We start from the raw sequence: 27,021 nt of genomic DNA, 5'->3' as shown, positions 1-27,021 counted from the left end.
GAAACAAAGCATGGGGCAGTTTGTTATACATCCCGAAGGCGTTAAAGTCCCTTGGGGCAGGGGACACTTCTAGACAGCAAGGTGAGTGCAGAAATAGCCAAATAAAGAGATACAAGGTCTGGCTGTTCACAGGCAAACTCTGCCCAGTTGGACACAAAAGGAAAGCGCCAGGGGTCAGGCCAGCTGGTCCACCAGCTCATGGTAGAAGAGAGGAGCAGGCAGAATGCAGGATCAGAGATGGTGTGTGTGTGTGCGTGCGTGCGTGTGTGTGTGTGTGTGTGTGTTTGTATGCGTGCATGTGTGTCACAGGTGTAAGGAACTGGAGCTGCACTGAGATTGGGAATAGAGCGTGGCCAGGAAAATTCCAATGTCAGAAAGGGATGGGGCAGGTGGGCTCAGGGCGGGCTGGCTTACAGAGGGTTGTGCTTGGACAGTGTTTGCCACTGGAGAGCAATCCCCGCTGAGGAGTTAACCTCATTCACCACATGCCTGCAGCTTGTGCAGACCCTCACTGGTCAGGGCCCAGACCAGCACGAAGTGTGGGAAAATCCCTTCTGAATCCAACAAAAATCTGCCTTCCTGCAGCAAGACGTGCCAGCACGTGAGTGACAGCTTTGCCTGCCTCCTCTCACCAGGCCCTCCTGCTGGTCGGAAAAATTCCAACCACTCTCACTTCCCCAGAAAAGAGAACTCCTGACCCAGCTATGCATTTAGCTGACTAAACCTGCCATGAAAGGACAAGACTGGAGGTAAGCAATTTGAGATCTGAATACAGCATCCAACCAAGATGACTTGCTGATTTGTGCTTTCTAGACTCTATCTGTCCACACTAGAGGGCTGCCAGTGCCCTCTTAGATTCCCTGGGCACCTCTCTGGTGGTGAATTTCAGACTCAGAACCCACACAGGAGGCTCACATCCTCTCATTAACCATCACAACAACTAACTTCTGCACATGCTTTCTAGTTTACAAAGCACTTTCAAATACATGATTGTCATGGATTGAATTATATCCCCCCCAAAATGTGTTTCAATTTGGGCGGGCCATGATTCCTGGTATCATGTGATTTTCCTGTATGTTGTAAATTCTGCCTCTATGATGTTAATTAGGGAGGATGGGCAGCAGTTGTATTAGTAAGGCAGGACTCAATCTACAAGATTGGATTGTGTCTTGAGGCAATCTCTTGAGATATAAGAGAGACAGGGGAACCTCATACCACCAAGAAAGCAGTGCTGGGAGCACAGCGTGTCCCTCGGACCTGGGGTCTCTGCGTGGAGAAGCTCCTATTCTGGGGGAAGATTGATGAGAAGGCCAACAGAGAAAGAAAGCCTTGCCCTGGAGCTGACACCCTGAATTTGGACTTTTAGCCTACTAGACTGTGAGGAAATAAATTTCTCTTTGTTAAAGCCACCCACTTGTGGTATTTCTGTTACAGCAGCACTAGGTAACGAAGACAATGATTGTAACTGATCACACTCCCCACAAAAAACATTTTATAGAAAAAGAAATGGAGGCTCAGAGATACAGAAGGACTTGTCTAAAGTTATCTGGCTAGTTGTTGATGAGTTGGGCATGAATACAGGTCTTCAACTAGGAATCCCATGTTCCATCTACTTGCCCACACTGCTTCCTCAACTGCTCTTTCTCCATCCCAATGTCTGCCACAGTTCTAGGAATGCCAGGCACAGAGGGGACAGTACCCTCCAGACTTCCCTATAAGCAATCATTCTCCCGGAATCAGGGAGCTGCCAAGCCATAAAGCTGCAGGTGAGCAGGGCAGGAGAGAAGGAGGTGTTCAGGGCCCCCTAAGCAAGGTCTCCCTGGAGAAAAGGGCAGTGTCAGAGGCTGGGTTACCTCTCCTGACTCATACACTATGGGAGCCACCCCATAGGACCTCAACACTCACATGTTGGTGCTTCTACCAGTGCTACTGACCTCCCTACACACCTGCTCTCCATCCCCAAAGTCAACCCAGGAGACCAAGAGGAATTTGTAGCCCAGGAAATCAAGTGTTTCAAACCACTGGACAGTCACTCAAATTGCCAGTCTGGAGAGCAAGATGAGTTTTGGGGTCATGTTGGCCTGGGTTCAAATTTCTGCTTTTGTTACTCACCTGCTTTATGACCCTGAGCTAATCTCCTACCCACCATGGACCTCAACTTCCTCATTTACAAAATAGGGATGTTAATACTCCTCCTTCACAGGACTGTTAAGGGATCAAATGGGATCCTGTGGCTGGTAGTGTCACCAGGTCTTTGCTGGGTGACAGGGTAGGCCACGCTGAGGTGACTTCACTGTGGCAAGTCTTTTTTAATCACCATTTGATGAGCACCTACTGCTTGTCAGATACCATTCGTAGTATTTTCTAGATTCTCTCTTTAATTCTCACAACTTGATGAAGTAAAGATTCCCCCTTCCATTGCTGAGAAGCCAAAGCACAGAGACCCTGGCCCAGGTCACTGGGCTGGAAGACGGTTCCCTGAGACCTGTTCTCTTCTACTCCTGATAGCCTGGGTGGAGCAGGGTGCTATTTGAAGTCTTTCCCTTTGCATATAAGTGACAGCCATCCCTGAAGCAGGCATGGGACCCTCATCCTGCGAGCTTGAAGGCTACAAGCAATGTCCCAGGAACCCACTGAAAGCCATCTGCTTTGGTGCTTAGAATGGATGTTGGGGGATGGGGAGATGGATGGAGAGGATTAGTAATCCCTCAGCTACAGGGCTTCAGCCAGGACTCCCTGACAACAAAAATTCATGCGTGTGCTGTCATTTTCACCGTTCCAAAACAGAGCAATGATTTTGTTCATTTTTAAAATGCAGGGGATGTATAGCTCCAATTTGGTAAGAATACATAATCACATCATTCTCTAAATGATGTTTTACAGCCTCAGGGGTAACGAGTTCGTTGCTTCAACTCAGAGCGCTCCTACTGCAGAGGGGGTGCCCCGCCCCCTGAAGGCGGCTCTGCTCTGGCATGTGGGAGAGTACCTGCAGCAGCCAGAGAGGAAGTGACTCAGCCCAGTGGGAAGTGGGCAGGGCAGTCAGAAGGAGGGCCTGGAGTCCAGCCTGCTCCCCCCTCAGCACATCCGTACCAGACCCCAGCCTTACCACAGCCTGTTCCTCAGCAGGACTAGAACATGCTGAGCACAGCAGTCCTGAAGGCCAGGAGGGGCCCGAGGGCCACAATGCTCACAGAAAGCCAGGGGCCTGCACCCAGGGGCTCCAGGTTCAGTTTCCCCCAGCAGGAGAGGTTCAGGGATTAGCTCCACACAAGATTACATAATCAGTGATATCTCTCTTCACCTCCCTACCCTGAGAAAGTCCCACCTGGGCTCCTCCACAGCCTCCTAGAAGGCTGCGGGGAGAGAGTCTGGAGGCTAAAGGCCTCTAGGCAGGAGGCTGTGCCAGGGAGGGATCCTGGGAGAAAGCGCAGGGCCTGTGCACACAAAGGTAGAGGGAAGCTCTCCCCTCTGGGGAATGGATGAGGAGAGTTAAGAAACTAGTCCTTGTGTGCTGAACCAGGCTGCTCCTGGAGGCAAAGGACTTCACCGGCAGCCATGCTGAGAGTCACCAGAGCAGAATGGAGGGCAGCATCTCCAGCCTAGCACCAGCTCACCCCTCCCAAGGGCCTCCGGAAGCAGTTGATGTGACAACAAATACTCCGTCACTGTGTGTGGGTGGTGGAGGAGGAAGGGACAGACTTAATAGCTCTTTCTCAGGCGTGCTGGCCTGGGATCCCCCATCCAGGGCAAGAGCCAAGCACACTGGCTTGGAAGACATTCGTGGTGGTCCCTTGGCTCTGCGGGGGGCCTTCTGCCATGTGCAGTGATAGCAGACTGAGTGACTGACAGCCCTCCCTGTTCATGCCAGCCTGCCCTGGCTCACTTGGGTCGGGAGAGAACACACAACTAGGAAGGTCCTAGCAGGAGCATGTGGTAAGGGGCCGTTCAGCTTAAACCATCAGTTACTGCTTTTGCACAGTGACTCAGCCTGGGAACATGGCCTGCCATGGAGTCCCCGTGGAGTTCAAGTTCTTACCACCCATGAGCCAGAATCAGGCAAGGAGAAGGTAGAAAGCGACTGAAGAATGGCTGGCCGAGTCTGAGAGCCACCTTTCTGCCCACTGCATGAGCTGGACACGTGTTTCTCTGCTCTGCAGTCTCCTCCCTAGAGAAGAGGGACAGCGCGGCCCCCGCACAGGGTTCCCCTGAGGACTGCCAGTAGGCAGCGTGTGGGAGGCACTAGACAAATGCTAAGTTTCCTTCCATCCACCCCAGATTGCCAGAGTGACAGACGGGAAAGCCCAAGCCAGGCCCAGGTGCATGCAATTCTCTCTCTTTATACTGTTTTCAACAGTAAAAATCACTACTATCATACTGTGAGAATGGCAATTTGGATTGAGGACAGCAAACTGCCTCTCCTTAACTGCCCGTCAAAAATTAAATTAAAGTTCACAATTTTGAGAAGGAACTACACAGTTCATTTTTTGAAGTTTTACCAAATGCTGCTGCTGGCTCTGGCTGCTGAGAGAAGCAAGACGATACTGGCTGGGATTCCAGAGGCAGACAGCAGGCTCTGCCATCAAGCGCCCCTTAGCTGGCCAGGTGGGTCCAAATGAGGGCCTCATTTGCTCTGAGCCACTGAGAGACCACGAGGACCATGAGCCCCACCGACAGCCACTCTGTCCCTGCACAGGCGAGGGCATTTTCATTACATCTGCTTGTGTGCGTCCTCTCTAGGTAGTGAGCTCCAGGAGACAGGGCCTGGGGCTTCTCCACCTTGGAACCCCCGGGTCCTGCACAGGTCCACCAGGTGTGCAGAAAACATGTGTGAAACCATATACACAAAGCAAAAGAAAACGCACATGCCTTTGGTCCAGCAATTCCAGTTCTGGGGATTCATCAGACTGATATACTCACCCAGGTAAACAAAGATAAATGTGCTCAAGAGTGGTCCCTGTAGAACTGTGTGTAGCAGGAAAAAAAACAATCAAAACATACACACACACACACCCCCCAAACAGGAAACAATCTAAATGTCCACCAAGAGAGCCCCAGTGAACTAAATTATGTTCCATTCAGACAATGGAACATTATGCAGCCATTAAGACCACACCCACATCTGCTGATAAAAATGTCTATGATACATTATATGAAAAAAAAATCAAGCCGCAGTACCATATGTATAATATGATTCAATTTGGGTAAAAAAAAAGATTACATACATCCTTGAATATGCACAGGAAATTTCTAGAAGAAATGTAAGAGTCGATACCTCCAGGCAGTAGAACTAGGGAACCAAGGAGGAGAGAGTTTTTTATATTCTTCTCTATTGTTTGACTATTTTACCATGGATTACTATAATAATAATTTTTAAAAATTAAAAGTTTTTCTTAACCCATTAGAATTGTTCAGAGCAGTAATGGGATCAGGGAAGGTTGGGTCTCCGAGAAGGTACAACTGAGAGCACGTATAAGTAAACACATAGGTAAGCATAAGTGCCTGGATGTACTTGGCTCTGTGCTGGAGTAGGGGTACATCAGGAGAGCGGAGGACAGAAAGGACAAAGCCAACGCTCCTGGTAAGCTTCAGCTCTCCTAGGAGGAACTTCCTCCTAAGAACTTCCTGCTCCTCAAATGGCATGTGTAAGGGCTGGGAGGACCACCAAACCATTCAAACAGTAGACCTAGAAGCTGGCTCATGACGCCTCTTTCAAGACACGTACAGACCCTCTAGCAAAGGACTCACCTGAGTCTCACCAGAGCCGGCCCCTGGATTCTTACTGTGTGCCAGACACTCGGCTGAACATTCTAGACAGTAATACCTTGGGCTGAACATTCTAGACAGTAATACCTTATATCTAAACCTCATTACTATCTTAGAAGGTGGGGATCGTTATGCCTATTTTACAGAGCATGAAACTAGAGTTGGAGACAAGGAGAGACTTGTCACTCAGCTACAAGTGGCAGAACTGGGTTCTGAAGCCAGGCCTGATCCGAGCCTAGGCCATGTCTGGGTGACACGGTTCAGAGTCTCCTAACCCACTGCAGCAGGGAGAGGGACTTGTCCCCAGGCAGTGGCAGTCTCCATTCTTCTGGGAAAGAAGGGGCTGGTTCAGCTTTGCCAAGGTCCCTTCCAACTCTGTGGCTCCTATGAGTCCAGCATCCTATGTGAGTTGGGCTCCCTGGGACAGAGTCTGGCCAGTATGGAGGAATGGGATGGCATGGGCTCTAGAGTCAAACAAGTGTGGGGCTGGAAATCTCAGCTTTCCTCTGAATGGTTGTGTGACACTGGACAGGTTACTTAACCCCGAGCCTTGGAAGTAGGGATCCACCACTCGTCTGTCAGTTTGTCGTACTGTGGTGGCTTACATATTTCTATGATGCTGGAAGTTATGCCACCAGTATTTCAAATACCAGCAGGGTCATCCATGGTGGACAGATTTCAGCAGAGCTTCTAGCTAAGACAGCCTAGGAAAAAAGGCCTGGTGATCTACTTCTGAAAATTAGCCAAAGAAAACCCTATGGATCACAATAGAATATTGTCCGATATAGTGCTGGAAGATAAGCCCTAGGTTGGAAGGCACTTAAAATACATAGTGGCCACAACAATAGACTCGAGCATACCAACAACTGTGAAGATAGTACAGGACAAGGCAACACTATGTTCAGTTATACATGGGGTCACCATGAGTCACAGTCAACTCAACGACATGTAACAACAAAAGACAGGGATAACCCCTACTTCTTTAAGTTGCAGTAAGAATTTAATAACATATTGCAGAGTACAGTCAACCCGCCATATATGCAGGTTCTGCATCTGCAGATTCAACCAATCCTGCAGATCAAAAATATTTGAAAAAAAAAGTTATGCTGTTGTTGACGTGTACTACGTAGTTAGGCCTGTGATGGTTGCGTCTGTACTGAACATGTACAGACGTTTTTTCCTTGTCATTAATCTCTAAACAATAGAGTATAACAACTATTTACATAGCATTTACATTGTATTGTTATTATAAGTAATCTAGAGATGATTTAAAGGATACAGGAGGATGTGCATAAGTTATATGCAAATACTACATCATTTTATATAAAGGACTTGAGCATCTGTGGATTTTGGCATCTGTAGGGGGTCTGGAACCAATCCCCCTCGGATATCGAAGTATGACTAAGCAAAGGGCCTGGAAGGTGGTGGGGATTTTTCTTTTTTTTTTTTTTTACTGGTTTTCTTCCTGTACCTTCTGGAGGAACCATCTCGGAAGGGGAGTCAGAAGGAAACACACACCTTGAAATTCACCCAAACATGGTAATGCCAGGAGCTCCATGTTGGTGTTGTTGTTAGGTATCGCTGAGTCGGTTCTGACTTTTAGCAACACTACGTACAACAGAACGAAACACTGGCTGGTCCTGTGCCATCCTCACAATGGTTGCTGTGTTTGAGCCCACTGTTGCAGCCACTGTGTCAATCCATCTCGTTGAGGGTCTTCCTCTTTTTCACTGACCCTCTACCTTATCAAGCATTATGTCCTTCTCCAGGGACTGGTCCCTCCTCATAATATGTCCAAAGCACGTGAGGCGAAGTCTTGCCATCCTCACTTCTGATTAGCACTCTGGCTGTACTTCTTCCAAGACAGATATGTTTGTTCTTCTGGCAGTCCACGGTATATTCAATATTTCAAAGGAGTCAATTCTTCTTTGGTCTTCCTTATTCACTGTCAAGCTTTGCATGCAAATAAGGTGACTGAAAACATCATGGCTTGGGTCAGGCGCACCTTAGCCCTCAAGGTGGCATCTTTACTTTTCTACACTTTAAAGAGGTGATTTGCCCAATGCAATATGTCATTTGATTTCCTGACTGCTGCTTCCATGTGTGTTGATTGTGGATCCAAGCAAAATGAAATCCTTGACAACTTTAATCTTTTCTCCATTTATCATGAAGTTGCTTATTGGTCTAGTTGTGAGGATTTGAGTTTTCTTTATGTTGAGATGTAATCCATACTGAAGACGGTAGTCTTTGATCTTCATCAGTAAGTGCTTCAAGTCCTCTTTGCTTTCAGGAAGCAAGGTTGTATCATCTGCATATTGCAGGAGCTCCATACCTACTGCAAAAAGTAGCAGGACTCTTGCTCTCCAACTTGGCAGATGCCTGCAATGGGGTTCTAAAAGCTCCATGGAATTTTGGGTTATACCAGTTTTAAGGTCTCCCAAGGGGCTGAACCGAGACTCTCCTTAGAAGCACCTGCTGTCCCCTTATCACACCTGAAGCCAGTTCTGCCCCAAGCCCAAGTGACAGGCATATCAGTCCTGCTCTTGTCAATTCCCACTACCACGTCCAGGCCACTTTCTCTTCTTTCTGGACCCTGGGGCCGCAGAGTCCCTGAACACTAACAATCCTCAGTCTATCTCTTTTGCCAAGTAGATGACAGTCTGTAAACATGTTTAGAAAAGACAGCCTCCTCCTGAATGACAAGAGCCCTTCCCAGTTCTGCTGCCTCCTACCTCTAGTGGTTCCCAACAACTAGAGCTTCTCTGAAATAATCAGGCCTGTACACTGCTAAGCTCTGGGGAGCCAGAACTCTGACACCCACGATGGCCATTAGCCAGAAGAGAAAGAACACCACTGCGCTGTGGCCTCTTTAGGAAGAGGGGGCCTCCGTGCCCCCTCAGGAAGGGGGACCTCAACCCCAAGAGGGCAGATCTTTTTGTTGAGTGAAAAATAAGGCTGCTCCAGTTGTTAAAAGGAGGGCTAGACATTCTTTAAAAAATAAATAAAAGATACTTTTTGAGGCAGCGACCTCATTCCTAAGAATTTATCCTGCAGCTGCCCAAAGGTGGGCGAAGTCTATATATGAAGACAGTCACTTCTGCTTTGTTTGGAGAGCAAAAGACAGAAAATAACCTAAGTCTTCATCAATAGAGTGAACTTGTTGAATAAATTACACACTTGACGGTACACCATGTAGCCCCAAAATGACTTAGAGGTGCATATGCCAATGTGGAACCATTGCTAAGATAAGTAAATCAAAGCAAGCAATATGCTCCTTTTTCTTTTGGCTCTTGATCACAGAGCCCAGAAGGGTGTACAGGGCTGCTGTGTGCCCTTGGCCACTTCGAAGGCCACAGTCTCACCTGAGCAGGTGGAGGAGGAAGAAACACTCCTGTTTCAGGCCACTTTCTTTTTTACCTTCTACATACCACATGCCCAAGGTAAATCTGGTGAAAATCTCCCAAATTCCAAAGGGCCTGTTTGAAGCCCCACCCACCAGCACACTTGCCCTCTCCACAGCCCAATCAGATTCAGGTATGGCTCCATAGCATGAGGGTTGGCGGTAGATAAGGGCACTTGGGTAGTTCCCTCTCATCTTCTTGATGGCTCTGATCTCCAATCCAGCAGAGGGACTGTGTCTGCTGACCCAGCATTCAGGAGTAAATCCAACATCAAGGTCTCTTTCTACAGGAGATCTCTAGGAAGCGCTGGGAGAGCCATCTCACCCCTGAGAGTACAAGATGCTGCTGTTCAGGACCCCATCAGTCTGCTGCCCCTTGCTGAATCAGGGTGGATGTCCTCAGACTGAAAGGCTGCTTTTTAGAACCATTTGAAGGCTGAAGAAAATTCTAGGAGTTTTGCAGACTCAAAAGCTTGAGTTTCTGAAAAACTGAAGAAGCTCACCTCCCTGGCTAAATGTGGACAGAGGAAAGGTGAAGGAACAGAAGCTGCCCTTCTCCCAGGTGCTGACTCAGGCAAAGCCAGAGGGGAAGCCTAGCCAAAAGCTGGACAAGGTTCCACAAGGCTGATCCTCTCCCAAGAGAGTGTACTCAGAGCTTTCTGAATGGAACTGGCAGATTTCACTGGCCATTATCTTCACCCTAAGCCACTCCTATCTCTGTACTATTATTCACTCTGTCACCGAAACCAGGAACCCCAGGGTCACCCGTCACTGCTCCTTCTCCCTCAACTGTCACTTCCAAACACTCCCAGAGTCCGGGTAATTTCCCCCTGCAAACAACTCTAATCTCTGCCCTTCCTCTCCATTCCACTGACTCTGCCCTGACCCAGGCGTCCACCAGCTCTTGCTTTGATGATTGCAAGAGCCCTCTGCAGGGACTCCAGACTTGCCTCTCTTCAATCCACCTTCCACCCGCAACCAGAGGGCTTTTTGGAACATACTGGTCTAATGGTGCTGTTTCTGCCTGTTATGGATTGAACTGTGTCCCCAAAAAATATGTGTTGCAAATCCTAACCTCTATGCCTGTAGTTATAATCTCATTTGGGAATGGGCTGTCTTTGTTATGTTAATGAGCAGGATTACTGTAGGGTGTATCTTGAGTCAATCTCTTTTGAGATATAAAAGAGATTAAAACAAGCAAGCCAGAAAGCAGAGATGGAAAAGAGAGATGCCAAGCCATATGAAGACTGCCCAGGAGCAGAAGCTAAAAGAGACAAGGATCTTCCTCCAGAGCCGACAGAGACAGAAAAGCTTCCCCTAGAACCAGCACTCTAAATTCGGACTTCTAGCCTCCTAAACTGTGAGAAAATAAATTTCTGTTTGTTAAAGTCACCCATTTGTGGTATTTCTATTATAGCAGCACTAGACTACTAAGACACCGCCACTTAAAACAAGGCATCCCATCACCAACAGAATAAAAAGTTTAAGCAGCTTTGCACTGGGGCTTGTCTACCTCTCCGCATGCCCAACAGCCTTCACACCCTGTGCTAGAGCCCCCCGTGGATTCCTAATGCTCCACATGTACCAGCATGCATCCATGCCGTGCCAAGCTGTGTCCTCTGCCTGGAATGCTTCATGAACCCCAGAAACTCCATTCACCCTTCAAGGTCCAGCTCAAGCTCTAAGGGCTCCTGGAAGTTCTCCTTGACCTCCCTTCCTCCCCAAGGTGAATCACTCCTTCCTCTAGGTTCCTGCTGCACGCTGCACAGATTTCTGTGAGCAATCACTGAGCTCTGTGTCAGCATTAGTGAGTTAAGAGCCTATCCCTGCCCCTCTAGACACAAGCTCCTCCAGGACAGGGCCTGCCTCACTGTCCTTCTGCCCCCAGTACCCGGCACATCCCCAGTCATACACGGGAGTTCGTGTGTGTGATTGGGGTTCTGCATTCTGAGCACTACACACATCAGTGGGTGTGATGTCTCCTGATGACACCAATTCACTAGGGTTGCTAGTAGGGACATACACAGAAGGCACTCTAAATATGTTTTCTTCAAAATACTATTTTTCTCAGCAGTCCTACTTCTATTTTAAAAAATGGTTCTTTTAAAGAGCCGAGTTGAATCATCTGCATGGTTCCCATACTGACTGGGTAAACTCCCACAGATTTCCTTTTCAGAAAGAATACAATAAAATCCTGTGATCTTGTGATCCCTCAGAACACTTCTGACAGCCCAGTGGGACACAGTTCCAGTCGCCACTAATTGCTCCACTAATTCCTGGAAGTTCTTTCCTACAGCCTGTAATAACAGTTAACATTTATCAGATATTTATTACTGGTGCATGCTAAGTGCTCAACATTTTATTTAACCCTCACAACTGCCCTATTAGGGGGTACTCTTATTATCCCCATTTTACAGATGGGAAAGCCAGACATGGAGAGAATAAGTAAGCCCTAGGGACTGGCAGGGCTGGGATTAGAACCTAGATCTGTCTGATTCCAGAGTCAAATAAGCTCCTAACCACGAAGACCTACTGCCTTTCCAAAAGGTCAAATTAAAGGCACAGTAGACAAAGGCAGCCCCCTTGCCTCACAACTGGCTCACGACCACTACCAGGTCCCTGAGAGAGCAGCCTCACTTCCCCACCTGCTCAAGCAGTTTGCAATCCCAGGAAGTGAGGGGACATGCACCTGGCACTTTGTGCCAGGCAGAGAAGCCCAGGCCAATGCAGGGAGCTTGTCACTTGGCATTGGTGCTTCCTCAGCAAAGATCCACCACCCCAGCACCAACTCTCCTCTCTCAGAGGCCTACAGTAGCCTCTGAAGAGGTCTCCAGCCCTTTGGTCTCACCTCTCCCCTTCCTTCCCTCCTCTCCTGGGACTCCAGGGAGACCTTAAACACGGATCCAATCACGTCACTCCTTTGCTTAAAACCTCCACTGGTTCCTCACTGCCCTTGGCATGAAGTCCCAAATCGTTAATGTGGCATTCCTGTGTCAGTCTATCCAGCCTCACCTTATGCCATGCCCGCTTCCATACTACCCACATTGAACAATCTCAAATTTCTGGAATAAACTGTGAGTTTACTTCTCTCGCTCTCTCTCCAAGTAGAACATCTTGCTCCTTCATTCTCACCTGGCCACACCTTCCTATACTTCCAGACTCAGCTCCAGCATCACTTCTACCAAGACCTCACAGTACCCTCACCCCCTTCCAAGCTGTGCCAGCAGCTTCCTTCACTGGGCTCCCACAGCCCTCTGTTCCTGCTGCTACTAGCTTTTTGTGCCACTTCAATTATTTGTTTATAAGTCAGTCTCCCTTAACTAGATCATGAGCTCCTTGAAATAAAAATAATAGCTAACATTTACTGAACTTTTACTATGTGGCAGACACTGTCGTATGTGTTTTATACGTGTTAACTTTTTATATCATCATAATAGCTCCATGTTATCACTCCATTTTATAGATGAGGACACTGAAGCACAGAGAGGTTAAGCAATGTGCCCAAGGTCACACAGCTAGAAAGTTGCTGAACCAAAATTTGAACTCAGAAAGTCTGGCCCCAAAGTCTGCTTTTAGTAACCTTGTGCTGTCATGTGAGGAATGAATGAATGAATGAGGGCTTCGTTCAGAATGTCCAGATATAAACCACAAACAACTGGCACAACAGGGCCCTTAAGGAGCTCTGGAGAAACTCACAAGTACTTTTTACAAACAAGGATTCTTGAGAACTACAATTACATTTACCTTGACTTAGAGTCCATCACATATTCTGCTCTTCCTTATCTCATGCAAAACTACTCAGCCAACAGGGAAACGCGCCCAGCCCAGCGTGACTACCGTCTTACCCATGGTTCTTAAAACGAAGCAAAGCCAACCGGTTTCCTCCCGTGACTTAAAACAGAGCAAAGTCTATTCTACCACAGAAGACGGCTGTCATCTCTTCCTTCCGCCAACAAAAGGGCATCAAACCTGGGGAGTGGGGGTGCCCAGAGAACGCGACATCGGGAATCAGAATGCCCCTATCTAGGGGCTGGAAGGTGGGGCCAAGCGGCATGGGAATGGGCCGGCCTGACCCGGGTACAGCAGGTGAAACACTGAGCACAGCAGGCTCTCTCCTTGGAAAAGGCCGGCCAAATGTAGCACTGGCAGGCAGGTAGCTCTGACTGGTACCTGAAAGCCGCCTGGGATGCGAAAATTCCCCAGCAGCGATGGTGCTCGTGCTCCTGGAGAAAGCCCTACCCCTCCCTTGGGATTCGTTCTAAGTTTCAAGTCACTCTCGGGAGCAGGAGGGAAGCATGGTGAGGAAGGGGGTGTCTCGTGGGAAAAATCTGGCTGGGCTCAAACGCCGGTTCCTTCACTTACTGGCTGAGTAGCCCTGGACAGGACTGGCAGTGCCCATCTCCCAGGGCTGCGACAAGTACCAAGGCTCCCCACGACCGCCCCGTGCCCGGCGCGCAGCAGCCCCCGTCCCCGCTGCCCTCAACCGCCCAAGAAGGGCAGACCCCCAGGAGAGGAGGGGGCGTGTGCTGTTGCCATTTCTGTCACATCTAGATGGCCCTGGACTGTCTACTCGGTCCCACTGCCACGGCTGCTGAGGCCCGCCCCGCCAACCCTCCCCACTACCCACCCCGCGACCCCCGCCCTCACCTTCACCCGGTGCTCAGCGCTGCTCGCCCATAGTCCTTAGCCCGGAGCCGGGGCTGCTCGGCGCTCCGTGCCGGGGGGCCGAGGCCAGGCCGGGGGCGTGGGAGCCGCTCACCACCGCCTCCCAGCGCAGACGCCGCAGCCGCCGCAGCCGCCTCCCTCCATGGCTGCGGCGCCGCCACCTGACAACGGAAGTGACGCACCGCCACCCTCCTTTCTGGTCCAAACCGCAGCCCCGCCCCTCACCCCCGCCCCTTGCCAGTGTCTACAATAACCCCACGGCCTACCGGTTGAGCGCCATCTTGACAACGGGCGGAAGCCTTCACGCAAGGGGCCAGAATCAGATTGCTGATTGGTTGAGCTTGGGGTATGAGCCGAAATCTGTAAAACGATTGGAGGTTGAGACTCTAAAGGGGCGGTACTTACCGCTCATCTACGTCTGCAGTGAGGCGGGGACGAAAGTACCGACCCGCCCAAGACGCCACCGAACCTCGCGTGCCCTGCACTTGCTCTGCCGGGGTTGGAGAGGTCTCGAGCAGTTGGAAGATGGCCAATTTTAGTGTATTTATCTGAAAAGTGGGTCTTCCTTGATCCCCATTTCTCGGTTTCTGGAGCTCTGCGGAGAGCGCTGCAGTCAGGCTCAATAAATTACAGGAATTCCAGTCGCAACCCTCGCAATTCATTCCCTTCTAGGCCCCTGTCCTTTGTAGAAAACCAGAGGATGGGTATCTTCAACCTGGAGATCTCTGGCGTTTTGCCTAGGGAGGTTTACAGTGAAAAGTTCCTATTAACGCTTCCAGTCATCTAACCTCAGTCCGTCCTGCTGCAGTTTCGGTCCCTTTCTCCTCCTCCAGCAACCACGCCCTCCATGAATCAGCTTCTTGCACCAGCAGATGAGCCCTTTAAAAGGATTACATCAGGCTGGTGACTCACTGGGGCCCTCTGGGAGCCTGGCTTCCCTCCCCTGGCATGCAGAAGCAGCTAGAAAGGCTCAGTGGCAGCAGGACCCGCGGCCATAGACCCACTCCTTTGTCTCAGAGGTGTGAGCCAGGGTGCCTGCTGCATATGACTGTCTGACTCCTGGGTGCGTTTCCAGCTGTCCCCTGGGTGTGTTTGTCCATATGTGGGCACATGTGTCCGAACCTGTGTGCACTGCTGAGTTTCCCTAGGGCGTGTGGCCAGGCACTTATGTGTATGTGCATTTGCCATTGCCACACAGGTACTGCCAGGACATAAGAGTTAGTGTGAGTAAAGTCTGGCGGCCTCTGCCTGTGTCCATTTGTCTCTCTGAATGCCCGGTGCCCACTGAGATGATCGAGCTGGATAACACAGTAATCAAAACAGCTCCTGCTGTTGTGTCAGACACTGTGTGAAGTACTTTAGAGAAAACGGTATCTCCAGGTGGGAATTAGGAGTCTGTTTATAAAAGAGGAAGCTACAGTTCAGAGAGGGCAAGTAACCTGTCCAAAGACACACAGCTAATAATGGCAGGGCTATGATTTGAACTAAGACTGGTAGATTCCAAAAAGCTTGGATGTGAATCCTTGCTGCATCACTTAAAAGCTGGGTGACTGTGCAAGTTCCTTAATTTTCCCAGCCTGTCAAAATAGGGATAACACATCATGGGACCACTATGAGGATTCAATGAGCTACGGAAACAGCTTCTCACAGTACCTGGTGAGCGTTCACACTCATCTCAGTCACAGAGCTTAAATGAGCTGAATGACCAGAAGACAGGCACAAAAAAGCCCTGATCCATCATAATCCTCTCCTTGACAAAGGGTAAAGCCTAGGGATTCCGGAAGCTCTGACTCTGACAGGAATGAGTTTTGGGTTTTCCAGAGCTCTAATTATCAGCTAGATGAATCACTTGGGGCTGACACCACCATCCCAACTCCCAGGAGACTCTCAGCTGATTCAAAATATAGGATTTTAACAAAGGAGAGGAGGAGGAAGAGGGGAGGCGAAGAGGTAATGAACAGAAACTAAAGGCACCAGCCAGAGGAAATGAAAAGCTGTCATCAGGACACCAACATGGGGAGACTGCTGAGACTCATGCGCACTCGTGCGTGCGTACACACACACACACACACACACACACACACGGTGACATATTCTCCTGCTGGCTCTCCAGCTCTGGACATATTGGCAGATGGTACTGCCGTAACAAAGTGATGCCTGTCACAACAGCACGAGATGGCTGCTTGATGAGGTATAGGCAGATCTGCCTATCACAGGAGGAGAGGAGACCTTCAACCTCCAGGGGTTTCCTCAGGCTTCTGAACCCCAGCAAGCCCTACTTGCCGGCTGGCTTCTGGCTCCTGTTTGTGGCCAGGCCCGAAGTGCTGGATATGGTATAAGTTTTGAGTACCAGACCCATACCCTGTGGCTGGGTACCACCACTGAGGTTAGCAGGCACCTCCTATCTTACTCTGTCATCAGTGTCATGTCAAGAGAGCTAGGAGACACAATAGTATAGTGCAGTAGTTAAGATTATGGAGACTGGAATCAGGCAGACCTGAGTTTGAATCCTCACTCTGCTGCTCACTGGCTCTATGACCTCAAGCAAGGCACTTAATCTCTGAGCCTGTTTTCTCATCTGTAAAATGGGGTTATTAATACATACCTCCAGGGTTGTTATGATGAACTGAGATTATTCTTTCATTCCACAAAGATTTACAGAGTTTCTGCTATGTGTAGAGCATTGAGCTAGACCTGGGCTCCAGTAATACCAAAACACACAGCAGCTCTGCCCTCGTGAAGCATGTAAGGCCCCTAGCACAGGACCTGGCACACAGTGAGATTCAACCAGCGTTGCTATTTTTATGATGACCACCTGGGCACTTAGCCACTGACTTACCATGGGATCTGGGAAGAGTCCCTTCTCCTCTCTAGGTCTCTTTCTTCAACTGTAAAATTATGAGATTAGACTGGATCATTGTAGAAACCTTCCAGTCATCTAACCTCAGTCCCTCCTGCTGCAGTTTCCGTCCCTTTCTCCTCCTCCTCTCGCAACCACACTCTCCACGAATGCCTCTGGAGGGGTCTTTAGGTCAGGGAGGAGCAACCCAGCAGCCATCTTTGTGGACTGATGACCTTCTCACCTTCAAAGCCTCTTGCAGTATTTTCTCTCTCGTAAGTCTCATATTCAGTAAGTCTGTCTCCTATACAACCTACATCAAATCATTTCTTCTTTTTTATGATAGCCTCATGTTGCAGCCATTAGATCACGTGCTCAGCAGGAGCAAATCCGTATGACCACCACACTCAGTTGGTGTAATTCCAGCCCGAAGCGGCCTGATAAGCCAGCTCAATCACATCTTGGGTGCTGTTTCTCTGGGTCTTTCTGGACTATTAACAACTCAAGAGACCCCTACAGCTGGGAATGCCAGACTGGAAACCACTGAACTGGATGCTTTTTCTCAAGTCCCATCCAGCTCTTTCAGGCTGGGTCCCTTGTATGCCTTTAGGGAGATCTGAACTTCAAGCTGCAGGCCCACTGGGATTTCCTCAGAGCCGTGGTAGCTCCCTACCCCCAAATGAGACCCCTGTAGTCTCTCCAGGAGCAGGCGATATGTGTGTGGGGGAACTCCTCCTTGCCACCTGAGCACTCAGAATTCCTGGGACCACCACACTGGCTGAAGCTGCAGGAAGGGGGTGGGTATGTGTGTGCTTGAACAAAGGCCATGGCAATGAGTGGCATAAAATCCAAACTCCGGTGGGGGCATGACATGTTGAAATATGTCTTTCATTTTTTCTTTGGTGTCCCTCCACCCTTCCCTTATGCAGATAGTTAGGCTATTCTGCTTTCCTGCCTTCAGGAAAGGAATGACACAACAGAACACAGAGTCAATTTTTAGCTTCTGAATTCCAAAAGCCTAGCCTTCAGGGAGGAATGGAAAGAATTCCCGTGCAGATACAAATTTAGAAAACTGTGTATCACTGGATCTGGGAGACTGACACTTGGAGGCTTCCCTGACAATGGAGGAGCTTCTCCTCAAGGCTCCTAGCTGTGGTCCTTTTCCAGGGCGGAGTGCCAGGGAGGTAACAAGACCCCCAGAAGAAACAGCTGTGTGCTGCATTTGGGCAAACAGGGCTTAACTAGCCTAATCAAGTAGTTGCTGTAGTCGACTCCGACTCATGGTGACCGCATGTGTGTCAGAGTGCTCCACAGAAATGACCAGAAGATAGTTAAAGAGACTTGGGTTCTTATCCCCATAACCCCCTCCCTCTGCCTTGAGGACCCAACAACTCTCAGAATCTGAGAGTGATTTCTTGCTGTTGGCTGAGCTCCCACATCTGAGGTGAGGGTTCAGGATACTTCAACTTCTCCACCTCAGGAAACAGAAATGAGACTAAAAGCCTCCTCCATGGGGAGTCTGAAGAGAAGAGCCACTTTCCACCTGACCAGACTGAAGTACTATCCTATTTCTCAGACTTTGCTGCATATTAGAATTACCTGGGGAACTTAAAAAAAATCCCAATGCCGAGCCACGCCCCATACCAATTAAATCAGAAAATCAGAAGGTGGGACCCAAGCTTCAGTTTCTTTTAAAGCTCTCCAGGTGATTCCCATGTGCATCGGAGTTTGAGAACCAGTGTCCCACTACACAGGAAAGGCAGGGAGCCCCATGCACAGCAGGGAAAGCATGAGTCATGGACCTGTTTGTATCCACGTTTGGTCTTATGAGAACATGAACACAACTGCAAGAGAAAAGAGGACAGTTACGGGTGGCTCAGGCCGAGTACATTTAATCATCCTCACCGGCAGAGGGTTGAAATGAAAACTATTCGACAGTCTCCCTAAATCAGTACATCAGGAATTTAGATGCAAATAATCAAAAGAGGGGCTTGTCACTTATCCCAAGGCCACAAAGAGATAAATAAGCTTCTGGGTCCGAGGGAGAGTCTGGGAGGTAGAACTCTGTGAAAGGCAGCAGTGACAGGAGGTGTCTGTCCAACATTAGTCTCTGGGCTGTCCCTGCTCCCTTCTCAGGCTCAGGGCAGGGAGGAACGGCAGGGAGTTGGCTCAGCAGAACTCAGTAAGAACCTGAGTGGGGGCTGGGATGTGCTGAGGGGTCAGCCTTACTTATAGTTTTTGGAGGAAAATTCCTGCCGGCCCTGGCCACCAAAGTTGCGCACCCGATGGATGATCTGCAGCTGCTGCTCAATGGTAGTGGTGATGTTCACGTCATCTGGGATGTGGACATAGCGGACATTACGGCCTGTCACAAAGAGGTCATCCAGCTCAACCTGATGACCCCAACGGTCCGTGTAGGTGACGTTGGCCAGGCGGATGTTCATGAACGCATCGACGTTGTCTATGCGTCCGCGGGCAACGCTCTCATCCCGCAGGTCCACGGTGGTTACCTGGCCCTGGAGGCCCTGCAGCAGGATGATTAGGCTGTTCTCAGAGATAGTTCGCTCCTTCACGGAGTGGCTCAATGCCATTCTTCTGCACCAGCTGGCTGCTCACTGTGGGCAAGAGCACACAGATGGGAGCTGTAGCAGGCTAGAGGGTGCAGCTGTCAACTCACCTACACCAGGTTCTAGCACAAAATCCCCAGCACAGACCTCCCCAAGCCTGACCCACCTCCCCAGTTTTTGTGTTTATGAAGCACCCTTTGGGACACAGGTGTACACATCTCATAGAATTCTCATGCCACCTTGTAAGCCAAGGATTACTTATACACATTTTATACATGAGGAAAATATGGCTAGGAGAGGTTACGTGACTTGTCGAAGGTTACACAGATGATAAGTGGAGATGTTGGGATTCAAACCCATGGCTGCCTGACTCCAAACTCCACACTGAACATTAGAATCACCTGCCAAGGTTTTACCTGGCCACCACATTCCAGATACCTGATTCATTTGGTCAGGGGTGGGGCCTAGGTATCCTATTTTTTAAAAGTTTCCCAAGTTTGAGAATCATGGCTGTAAAGTATAGTTTATACCCTTGGAACTCAAAGTATGATCCGTGGACTAGCAGTTTCAGCATCATTTGGGCACATAACAGAAATGCAGACTCTCAGGCGTCATCCCCACCTACTGTAACAGAACCTGCATCTTAACATGATCCCTAGGTAAATCACAGACACATTAAAATTTGAGAATCATTCGTCAACACCAGTTCTCAAACTTTAGTGAACATCTGAATCACCTGGGGGACTTGTTAAAACACAGATTGCCAGGCCCTACCCCTACAGCTTCTGATTCAGTAGGTCAGAGGTAGGGCCCAAGAATGTGCATTTCTAACAAGTTCCCAAGTGATGCTGATGCTGATGGTCCAGGGCCCACACTTTCAGAACCACTGGTCTACACCATGCAGTTGCCATATAAGTAGGAATTTACATAATTGAAAATGGTAGCATATAATGCACATGAGTTTTAAAGGTAGAGAGACCTGGATTGGAATCCCCACTCCACCCACTAACTCTGTAAACCTAGAACAAGTTACTTAATGTCCCTAAACTTGTTTCCACATCTATTAAACTGCAGGTTAAATGAGGCTAACAGAATCTCACTATATTGAATGCACTTTAACATGCCTTGATTTTTCATTAATGTGACTATGTCTTTTCTATCCCCTATCTTCAGACCCTTAGTCGAAGGTGGTAAAACTTTCAACCTCACTCGGAATCCAGGCCAGAGCTGTGCAGGCTGGCAGTAAAGTGTGGCAAGCCAGACTACAACATTGATGGGGAGAGTGGGAGCTGGGTTGTGGAAAGTCTAATGACCCTATCTCCCCTACAGGTTTCAGCTTGAGGAATCTGTGATCAAGCAAGGGTTTGGGGCTGGAAAGAGCAATCTCTGGATCTGGAGTCAGGCCTGGACCCGGGTTCACAGATAGGTTCCACCAATTCCTAGGAGACCTCTCATAAGCCACTTAGCTTCTTCAAGCTTGTTAACTCATTGGTAAAATGGGGATAATGACAACCCTTTACAGGCACACCTCAGAGATATTGTGGGTTCAGTTCTAGACCACGGGAATAAAGTGAATATCGCAAGAAAGCGAGTCATGTGAATTTTTTGGTTTCCCAGTACATATAAAAGTTATGTTTACACTATACTGTAGTCTATTAAGTATGCAATAGCATTATGTCTAAAAAAAAAGTACATACCTTAATTAAAAAATACTTATTGCTAAAAAATGCTAACCATCATCTAAGCCTTCAGTGAGTCGTAATCTTTTTGCTGGTGGAGGATCCCGCCTCGATGTTGATGGCTGCTGACTGACCAGGGTGGTGGTTACTGAATGCTGGGGTAGCTGTGGCAATTTCTTAAAATAGGACAACAACAAAGCTGGCTGTATCGACTGACTCTTCCTTTCACGAAAGATTTCTCTGTAGCATGCGATGCTGTTTGATAGCATTTTACCCACAGTAAAACTTCTTTCAAAATTGGTGTCAATCCTCTCAAACCCTGCTATAGCTTTATCAACTAAGTTTATATAATATTCTAAATCCTTTGTTGTCATTTCAACAGTATTCACTGCATCTTCACCAGGAGTAGATTCCATGTCAGGAAACTACTTTCTTTGCTCATCCATAAGAAACAACTCCTCATCTGTTAAACTTTTATCAGGAGATTGCAGCAATTCAGTCACATCTTCAGGCTCCACTTCTAATTCTAGTTGTCTTGCTCTTTCCACCACATTTGCAGTTACTTCCTCCACCGAAGTCTTGAACCCCTCAAAGTCATCCATGAGGGCTGGAATCAACTTCTTCCAAACTCCTTTTAATGTTGATATTTTGATCTCCTCCCATGAATCATGAATGTTCTTAATGGCATCTAGAATGCTGAATCCTTTCCAGAAGGTTTTCAATTTACTTTGCCCAGACCCATCAGAGCAATCACTATCTATGGCAGCTATAGCCTTACAAAATCTAATTCTTAAATAATAAGACTTGAAAGTTGAAATTAGTCCTTGGTCCATGGGCTGCAGAATGGATGCTGTGTTAGCAGGCACGTAAACAAGATTGATCTCCTTGTACATCAGAGCTCTTAGGTGACTAGGTGCATTGTCAATGAGCAGTAATATTTTGAAAGGAATCTTTTTTTCTGAGCAGTAGATCTCAACAGTGGGCTTAAAATATTCAGTCAACCATGTTGTAAACAGATGTGGTGTCATCCAGGCTTTGTTGTTCCATTTATAGAGCACAGGAAGAGTAGATTTAGCATAATTCTTAAGGGCCCTAGGATTTTTGGAATGGTAAATGAGCATTGGCTTCAACAAAGTCAGCAGCTGCATTAGCCCCTAACAAGAGTCAGCCTGTCCTTTGAAGCTTTGAAGCCCGGCATCGTCTTCCAATATAAGGCTGTTTCGTCTACATTGAAAATCTGTTCTTTAGCATAGCCGCCTTCATCAATTATCTTGGCTAGATCTTTCGGGTAACTTGGGGCAGCTTCTACATTAGCACTTGCTGCTTCACCTTGCACTTTTATGTTACGGAGACGGCTTCTTTCCTTAAACCTCATGAACCAACCTCTGCTAGCTATAAACTTTTCTTCTGCAGCTTCCTCACCTCTCTCAGCCTTCAGAGAATTGAAGAGAGTTAGGGTCTTGTTCTGGATTAGGCTTTGGCTTAAGGGAATGTTGTGGTTGGTTTGATCTTCTATCCAGACCACTAAAACTTTCTCCATATCAGCAATAAGGCTGTTTTGCTTTCTTATCATTCGTGTGTTCACTGGAGTAGTACTTTTGATTTCCTTCAAGAACTTTTCCTTTGCATTCACAACTTGGCTAACTGTTTGGCGCAAGAGGCCTAACTTTCGGACCATCTCAGCTTTCGACGTGCCTTCTTCACTAAGCTTAATCATTTCTAGCTTTTGATTTGAAGTGAGAGACGCGTGACTCTTCCTTTCACTTGAAGACTTAAAGGCCACTGTAGGGTTATTAACTGGCTTAATTTCAAAATTGTCGTGTGTCTCGAGAGAGGGAGAGAGACGGATAACGACCAGTCCGTGGAGCAGTCAAAACAAACAACATTCATGGATTAAGTTCGCTGTCTTATGTGGGCGGATTCATGGCGCCACAAAACAATTACAATAGTAACATCAAAGATCACGGATCACAGATCACCATAACATACAATAATAATGAAATTTCAAGTTTAAAATATTGCAAAAATTACCAAAACGTGACACAGAGACTCCAAGTGAGCACATGATGTTGGAAAAATGACTCCTATAGACTTGCTCAAAGCAGGGTTCCCACAAACCTTCAATTTGTAAAAAACGCAGTATCTGCGAAGCACAACAAAAGGAGGTATGCCTGTACTCACAGAGCTGTGGCAGTGGGTTTGGGGAGATGAGCTATACTCAGTAAATCCGGAAGACAACGCTTTCCTTGCTCCCCTGCAGTCCTCCGTTTCCGGGATCTCCCGCGCTGCGCCTACGGCTCCAGCACACTATCGTCCCAGACCCACCGTGCCAGATTCCTTCCGCTTTCCCTGTTCGGGTAGCCAGGGAAGCTAGCAGTCTCCTAGATAGGCCGTCTCAAGCCAGAGGTAGCCAGCCAAGAAGCCATGGCAACGATGGGGCCACTCTATCCTCCGAACATAGAGAGGGCCGTCAGTGCGCAGGACTCGCGTCACCGCGGGAAGCCGGAAACTACAATCCCCAGAATGCCTCGCGAGGCGCGGTGGCTCGCACTCTTCTGGTCCCTGGTTTACGTCATCGAATTCTTTCCTTCTTTGGAGTCATTCATTCGCTCAACATTCATTGAGTGTTCACCATGTGTTAGGTACTTCTCCAGGCACTCGGTATACAGCGGTGACCAACCAGACAAGCTCCCTAATCTGACGGCGTTTACATCTACTGACGGCGGGTAGCAGGGTAGGGGGTGGGGGCGGGGAAGAGTGTATAAGAAAATAAACAAAAATATGATAAATCTCTTCAGACAATTAGAATAGGATGGTGTGATAGTGACAGAGTGGCTACTTTATTGGATGGTCAGGATGGCCTGAGAAGGTGACATTTGAGCTGAGGTGGATAACACAAAATTCAGGAGAGCATTGCAAACGGTTTGTGCAAAAAGCCAAGTGGAAATGAGCTTGACAATTTGGAAAAAATGGAAAGGCCAGTGAGACTGGGATGAGTGGTGCGAGAAGAGGTCTGAGAGGAAGGCAGGGTCCAGAGCATTTAGGGATTTGTAAGCCAAGGTAAGGAGTTTAGATTTCATGGTTAGAAGTGCAGACTCTGGAGACAGTTGTTGTTAGGTGCTGTGGAGTCAGTTCCAACTCATAGTGACCCTGTGTACAACAGAACGAAACACTGCCTGGTACTGCACCATCCTCATAATCCTTGCTATGTTTGAGCCCATTGTTGCAGCCACTGTGTCAATCCATCTTGTTGAGGGTCTTCCTCTTTTTCGCTGACCCTCTACTTTACCTAGCATAGTGTCCTTCTCCAGGGACTGGTCCCTTCTGATAACATGTCCAAAGAAAGTGAGATGAAGTCCTGCCGTTCTCCCTTCTAAGGAGCATTCTAGCTGTACTTTTTCGAAGACAGATTTGTTCGTTCTTCTGGCAGTCCACGGCTGTAAAAATGGAGTGGCATGGGTACCTGACCTCCTCTAACTTCACAAGGAGGAAGGAGAATCAAGATCAACAACCCAAGGCTGATTGCTGTGAGGCGGAGGTCAGACATACCTCCACTCTACAACCTTTTTTTTCAAAATTCTCTCTCTCTCTCTTTTTTTTTTTTATTGTGCTTTAAGTGAAAGTTTAGAGTTCGTCAGTTTCTCGTAAAAAAATTTCTACACACATTGCTATGTAACCCTAGCTGCTCTCCCTATAATGCGACAGCACACTCCTCCTTTCCACCCCAGATTTCCAGTGTCCATTCAACCAGTTCCTGTCCCTTTTTGCCTTCTCATCTCATCTCTGGACAGTAGCTATCCATTTAGTCTCGTGTATCTATTTAAGCTAAGAAGCACTCTCTTCATGGGTATCATTTTATGTCCCATAGTCCAGTCTAATCATTGAAGGGTTGACTTCGGGAATGTTTTCGGTTCTGGGCGAACGGAGAGTCTGAGAGCCATGTCTTCTGGGGTCCCTCCAGTCTCAGTCAGACCATTAAGTCTGGTCTTTTTACCAGGATTTGAGTTCTGCACCCCACTTTTCTCCTACTCCATTAGGGACTCTCTGTTATGTTCCCTGTCAGGGCGGTCATTGGTGGTAGCCGGGCACCATCTAGTTCTTCTGGTCTTAGGCGGATGGAATCTCTGGTTTATGTGGCCCTTTCTGTCTCTTGGGCTAATATTTTCCTTGTGTCTTTGGTGTTCTTCATTCTCCTTTGCTCCAGGGGGGTTGAGACCGATTAATGTATCTTAGATGGCCGCTGACTAGTTTTTAAGACCCCAGACGCCACTCACCAAAGTGGGATGCAGAACATTTTCTTAATAAAATTTGTTATGCCAGTTGACCTAGATGTTCCCTGAAACCATGGTCCCCAGACCCCCGCCCCTGGTACTTTGTCCCTCAAAGTGTTTGGTTGTATTCAGGAAACTTCTTAGCTTTTGGTTTAGTCCAGTTGTGCTGACTTCCCCTGTATTGTGTATTGTCCTTCCCTTCACCAAAGATAATTTTTATCTACTATCTAGTTAGTGAATACCCCTCTCCCTCCCTCCCCACCCTCATAATCATCAAAGAATGTTTTCTTCTGTGTTTAAACCATTTCTTGAGTTCTCATAATAGTGGTCTCATATAATTTTTGTCCTTTTGCAACTAATAAATTTTACTCAGCATAATGCCTTCCAGATTCATCCATGTTATGTTTTGCAGATTCATCATTGTTCTTTATCATTGCATAGTAGTCCATTGTGTGAATATACATGATTTGTTTATACATTTGTCCACTGATGGGCACCTAGGTTGCTTCCATCTTTTTGCTATTGTGAACAGTGCTGCAATGAACATGAGTGTGCATATATCTATTCATATGACGGCTCTTACTTCTCTAGGACATATTCCAAGGAGCGGGATTCCTGGATCATATGGTACTTCTATTTCTAGCTTTTTAAGGAAGCACCAAATTGATTTCCAAAGTGATTGTACCATTTTACATTCCTACGAGCAGTGTATAAGTGTTCCAGTCTCTTCACAACCTCTCCAATATTTGTTATTTTGTGTTTTTTGGATTAATGCTAGCCTTGTTGGGATGAGATGGTATCTTGTTGTAGTTTTGATTTGCATTTTTCTCATGGCTAAATATCCTGAGCATTTCCTCACGTATCTGTCAGCCACCTGAATATCTTCCTGGGTGAAGTACCTGTTCATATCCTTTGCCCATGTTTTAATTGGGTTATTTGTCTTTTTGTTGTTGAGGTTTTGCAGTATATTGTAGATTTTAGAGATTAGACGCTGATCGGATTTGTCGTAGCCAAAATTTTTTTCCCATCTGTAGGTTGTCTTTTTACTGTTTTGGTGCAGTCTTTTGATGAGCATAAGTGTTTGATTTTTAGGAGCCCCCAGGTAGCTAGTTTCCCTTCTGGTGTTCATGCATTGTTAGTAATGTTTCATATTCTGTTTATGCCATATATTAGGGCTCCTAGCATTGTCCCTATTTTTTCTTCCATGATCTTTATCATTTTAGATTTTAAATTTAGGTCTTTGATCCATTTTGAATTAGTTTTTGTGCATGGTGTGAGGTATGGATCCTATTTCATTTTCTTACCAATGGACATCCGGTTATGCCAGCACCATTTGTTAAAGAGACTGTCTTTTCCATGGTTAATGGACTTCGGGTTTGTCAAATATCAGCTGTTCATAGGCGGATGAATTTACATCTGGATTCTCAATTCTGTTCCATTGGTCTATGTATCTGTTGTTGTACCAGTACCAGGCTGTTTTGACTACCGTGGCGATATAATAAGTTCTAAAATCAGGCAGTGGGAGGCCTCCCACTTGGTTCTTCTTCTTGAGTAATGCTTTACTTATTTGGGGCCTCTTCCCTTTCCATATGAAGTTAGTGATTTGTTTCTCTGTCTCATTAAAAAATGTGAGTGGAATTTGGATCGGGATTGCAGTGTATCTGTAGATCTCTTTGGGTAGAATCGACATTTTCACGATGTTGAGTCTTCCTATCCATGAGCAAGGTATGTCTTTCCACTTTTGGTTTCTTGCAGTAGTGTCTTGTAGTTTTTATTGTATAGGTCTTTTACGTCTCTGGTTGGATTTATTCCTAAGTGTTTTATCTTCTTGGGGGCT

General features: G+C 47.5%; 2 protein-coding genes across 5 annotated transcripts in view; both read right to left on the bottom strand.

Moving 5' to 3' along the window:
• The window catches only part of STK40 (serine/threonine kinase 40), a 48,358-nt gene extending 33,586 nt beyond the window's left edge, over positions 1 to 14,772 (bottom strand). For 2 of the 3 annotated variants that reach the window (XM_023727231.1, XM_004371935.2), the window contains exon 1: positions 13,811 to 13,985. The gene's annotated coding sequence lies outside the window, so the exon portion shown is untranslated. Of the gene's footprint in view, positions 1 to 13,810; positions 13,986 to 14,094; positions 14,189 to 14,297 lie in introns of those variants that run through there. The other variant, XM_023727230.1, reaches the window with a different exon arrangement.
• A 2,721-nt stretch (positions 14,773 to 17,493) lies between these two features.
• On the bottom strand, positions 17,494 to 23,362 carry LSM10 (LSM10, U7 small nuclear RNA associated). Of its 2 annotated transcripts, none has more exons than XM_023727232.1 (2): positions 23,095 to 23,362; positions 17,494 to 19,282 (listed from the first exon to the last, which is right to left on the bottom strand). In XM_023727232.1, exon 2 carries the CDS (start codon positions 19,256 to 19,258, stop codon positions 18,893 to 18,895), a length of 366 nt encoding a protein of 121 aa, XP_023583000.1. In that variant the 5' UTR covers positions 19,259 to 19,282; positions 23,095 to 23,362; the 3' UTR covers positions 17,494 to 18,892. The 2 variants fall into 2 exon arrangements, with proteins under 2 accessions (XP_023583000.1, XP_023583001.1); XM_023727233.1 differs by lacking the exon at positions 23,095 to 23,362 and adding an exon at positions 20,932 to 21,233.
• Positions 23,363 to 27,021: the final 3,659 nt, after the last annotated feature.

This window comes from Trichechus manatus, unplaced genomic scaffold, assembly GCF_000243295.1.
Source record: "Trichechus manatus latirostris isolate Lorelei unplaced genomic scaffold, TriManLat1.0 scaffold00015, whole genome shotgun sequence".
In the NCBI taxonomy this organism is placed as follows: domain Eukaryota; kingdom Metazoa; phylum Chordata; class Mammalia; order Sirenia; family Trichechidae; genus Trichechus; species Trichechus manatus.
This window is presented reverse-complemented; position numbering and strand designations above follow the sequence as displayed.

Bases quoted from the DNA above. Each gene is read 5' to 3' on its own strand.
- LSM10 (XM_023727232.1), bottom strand. From the start codon at position 19,258: ATGGCATTGAGCCACTCCGTGAAGGAGCGAACTATCTCTGAGAACAGC.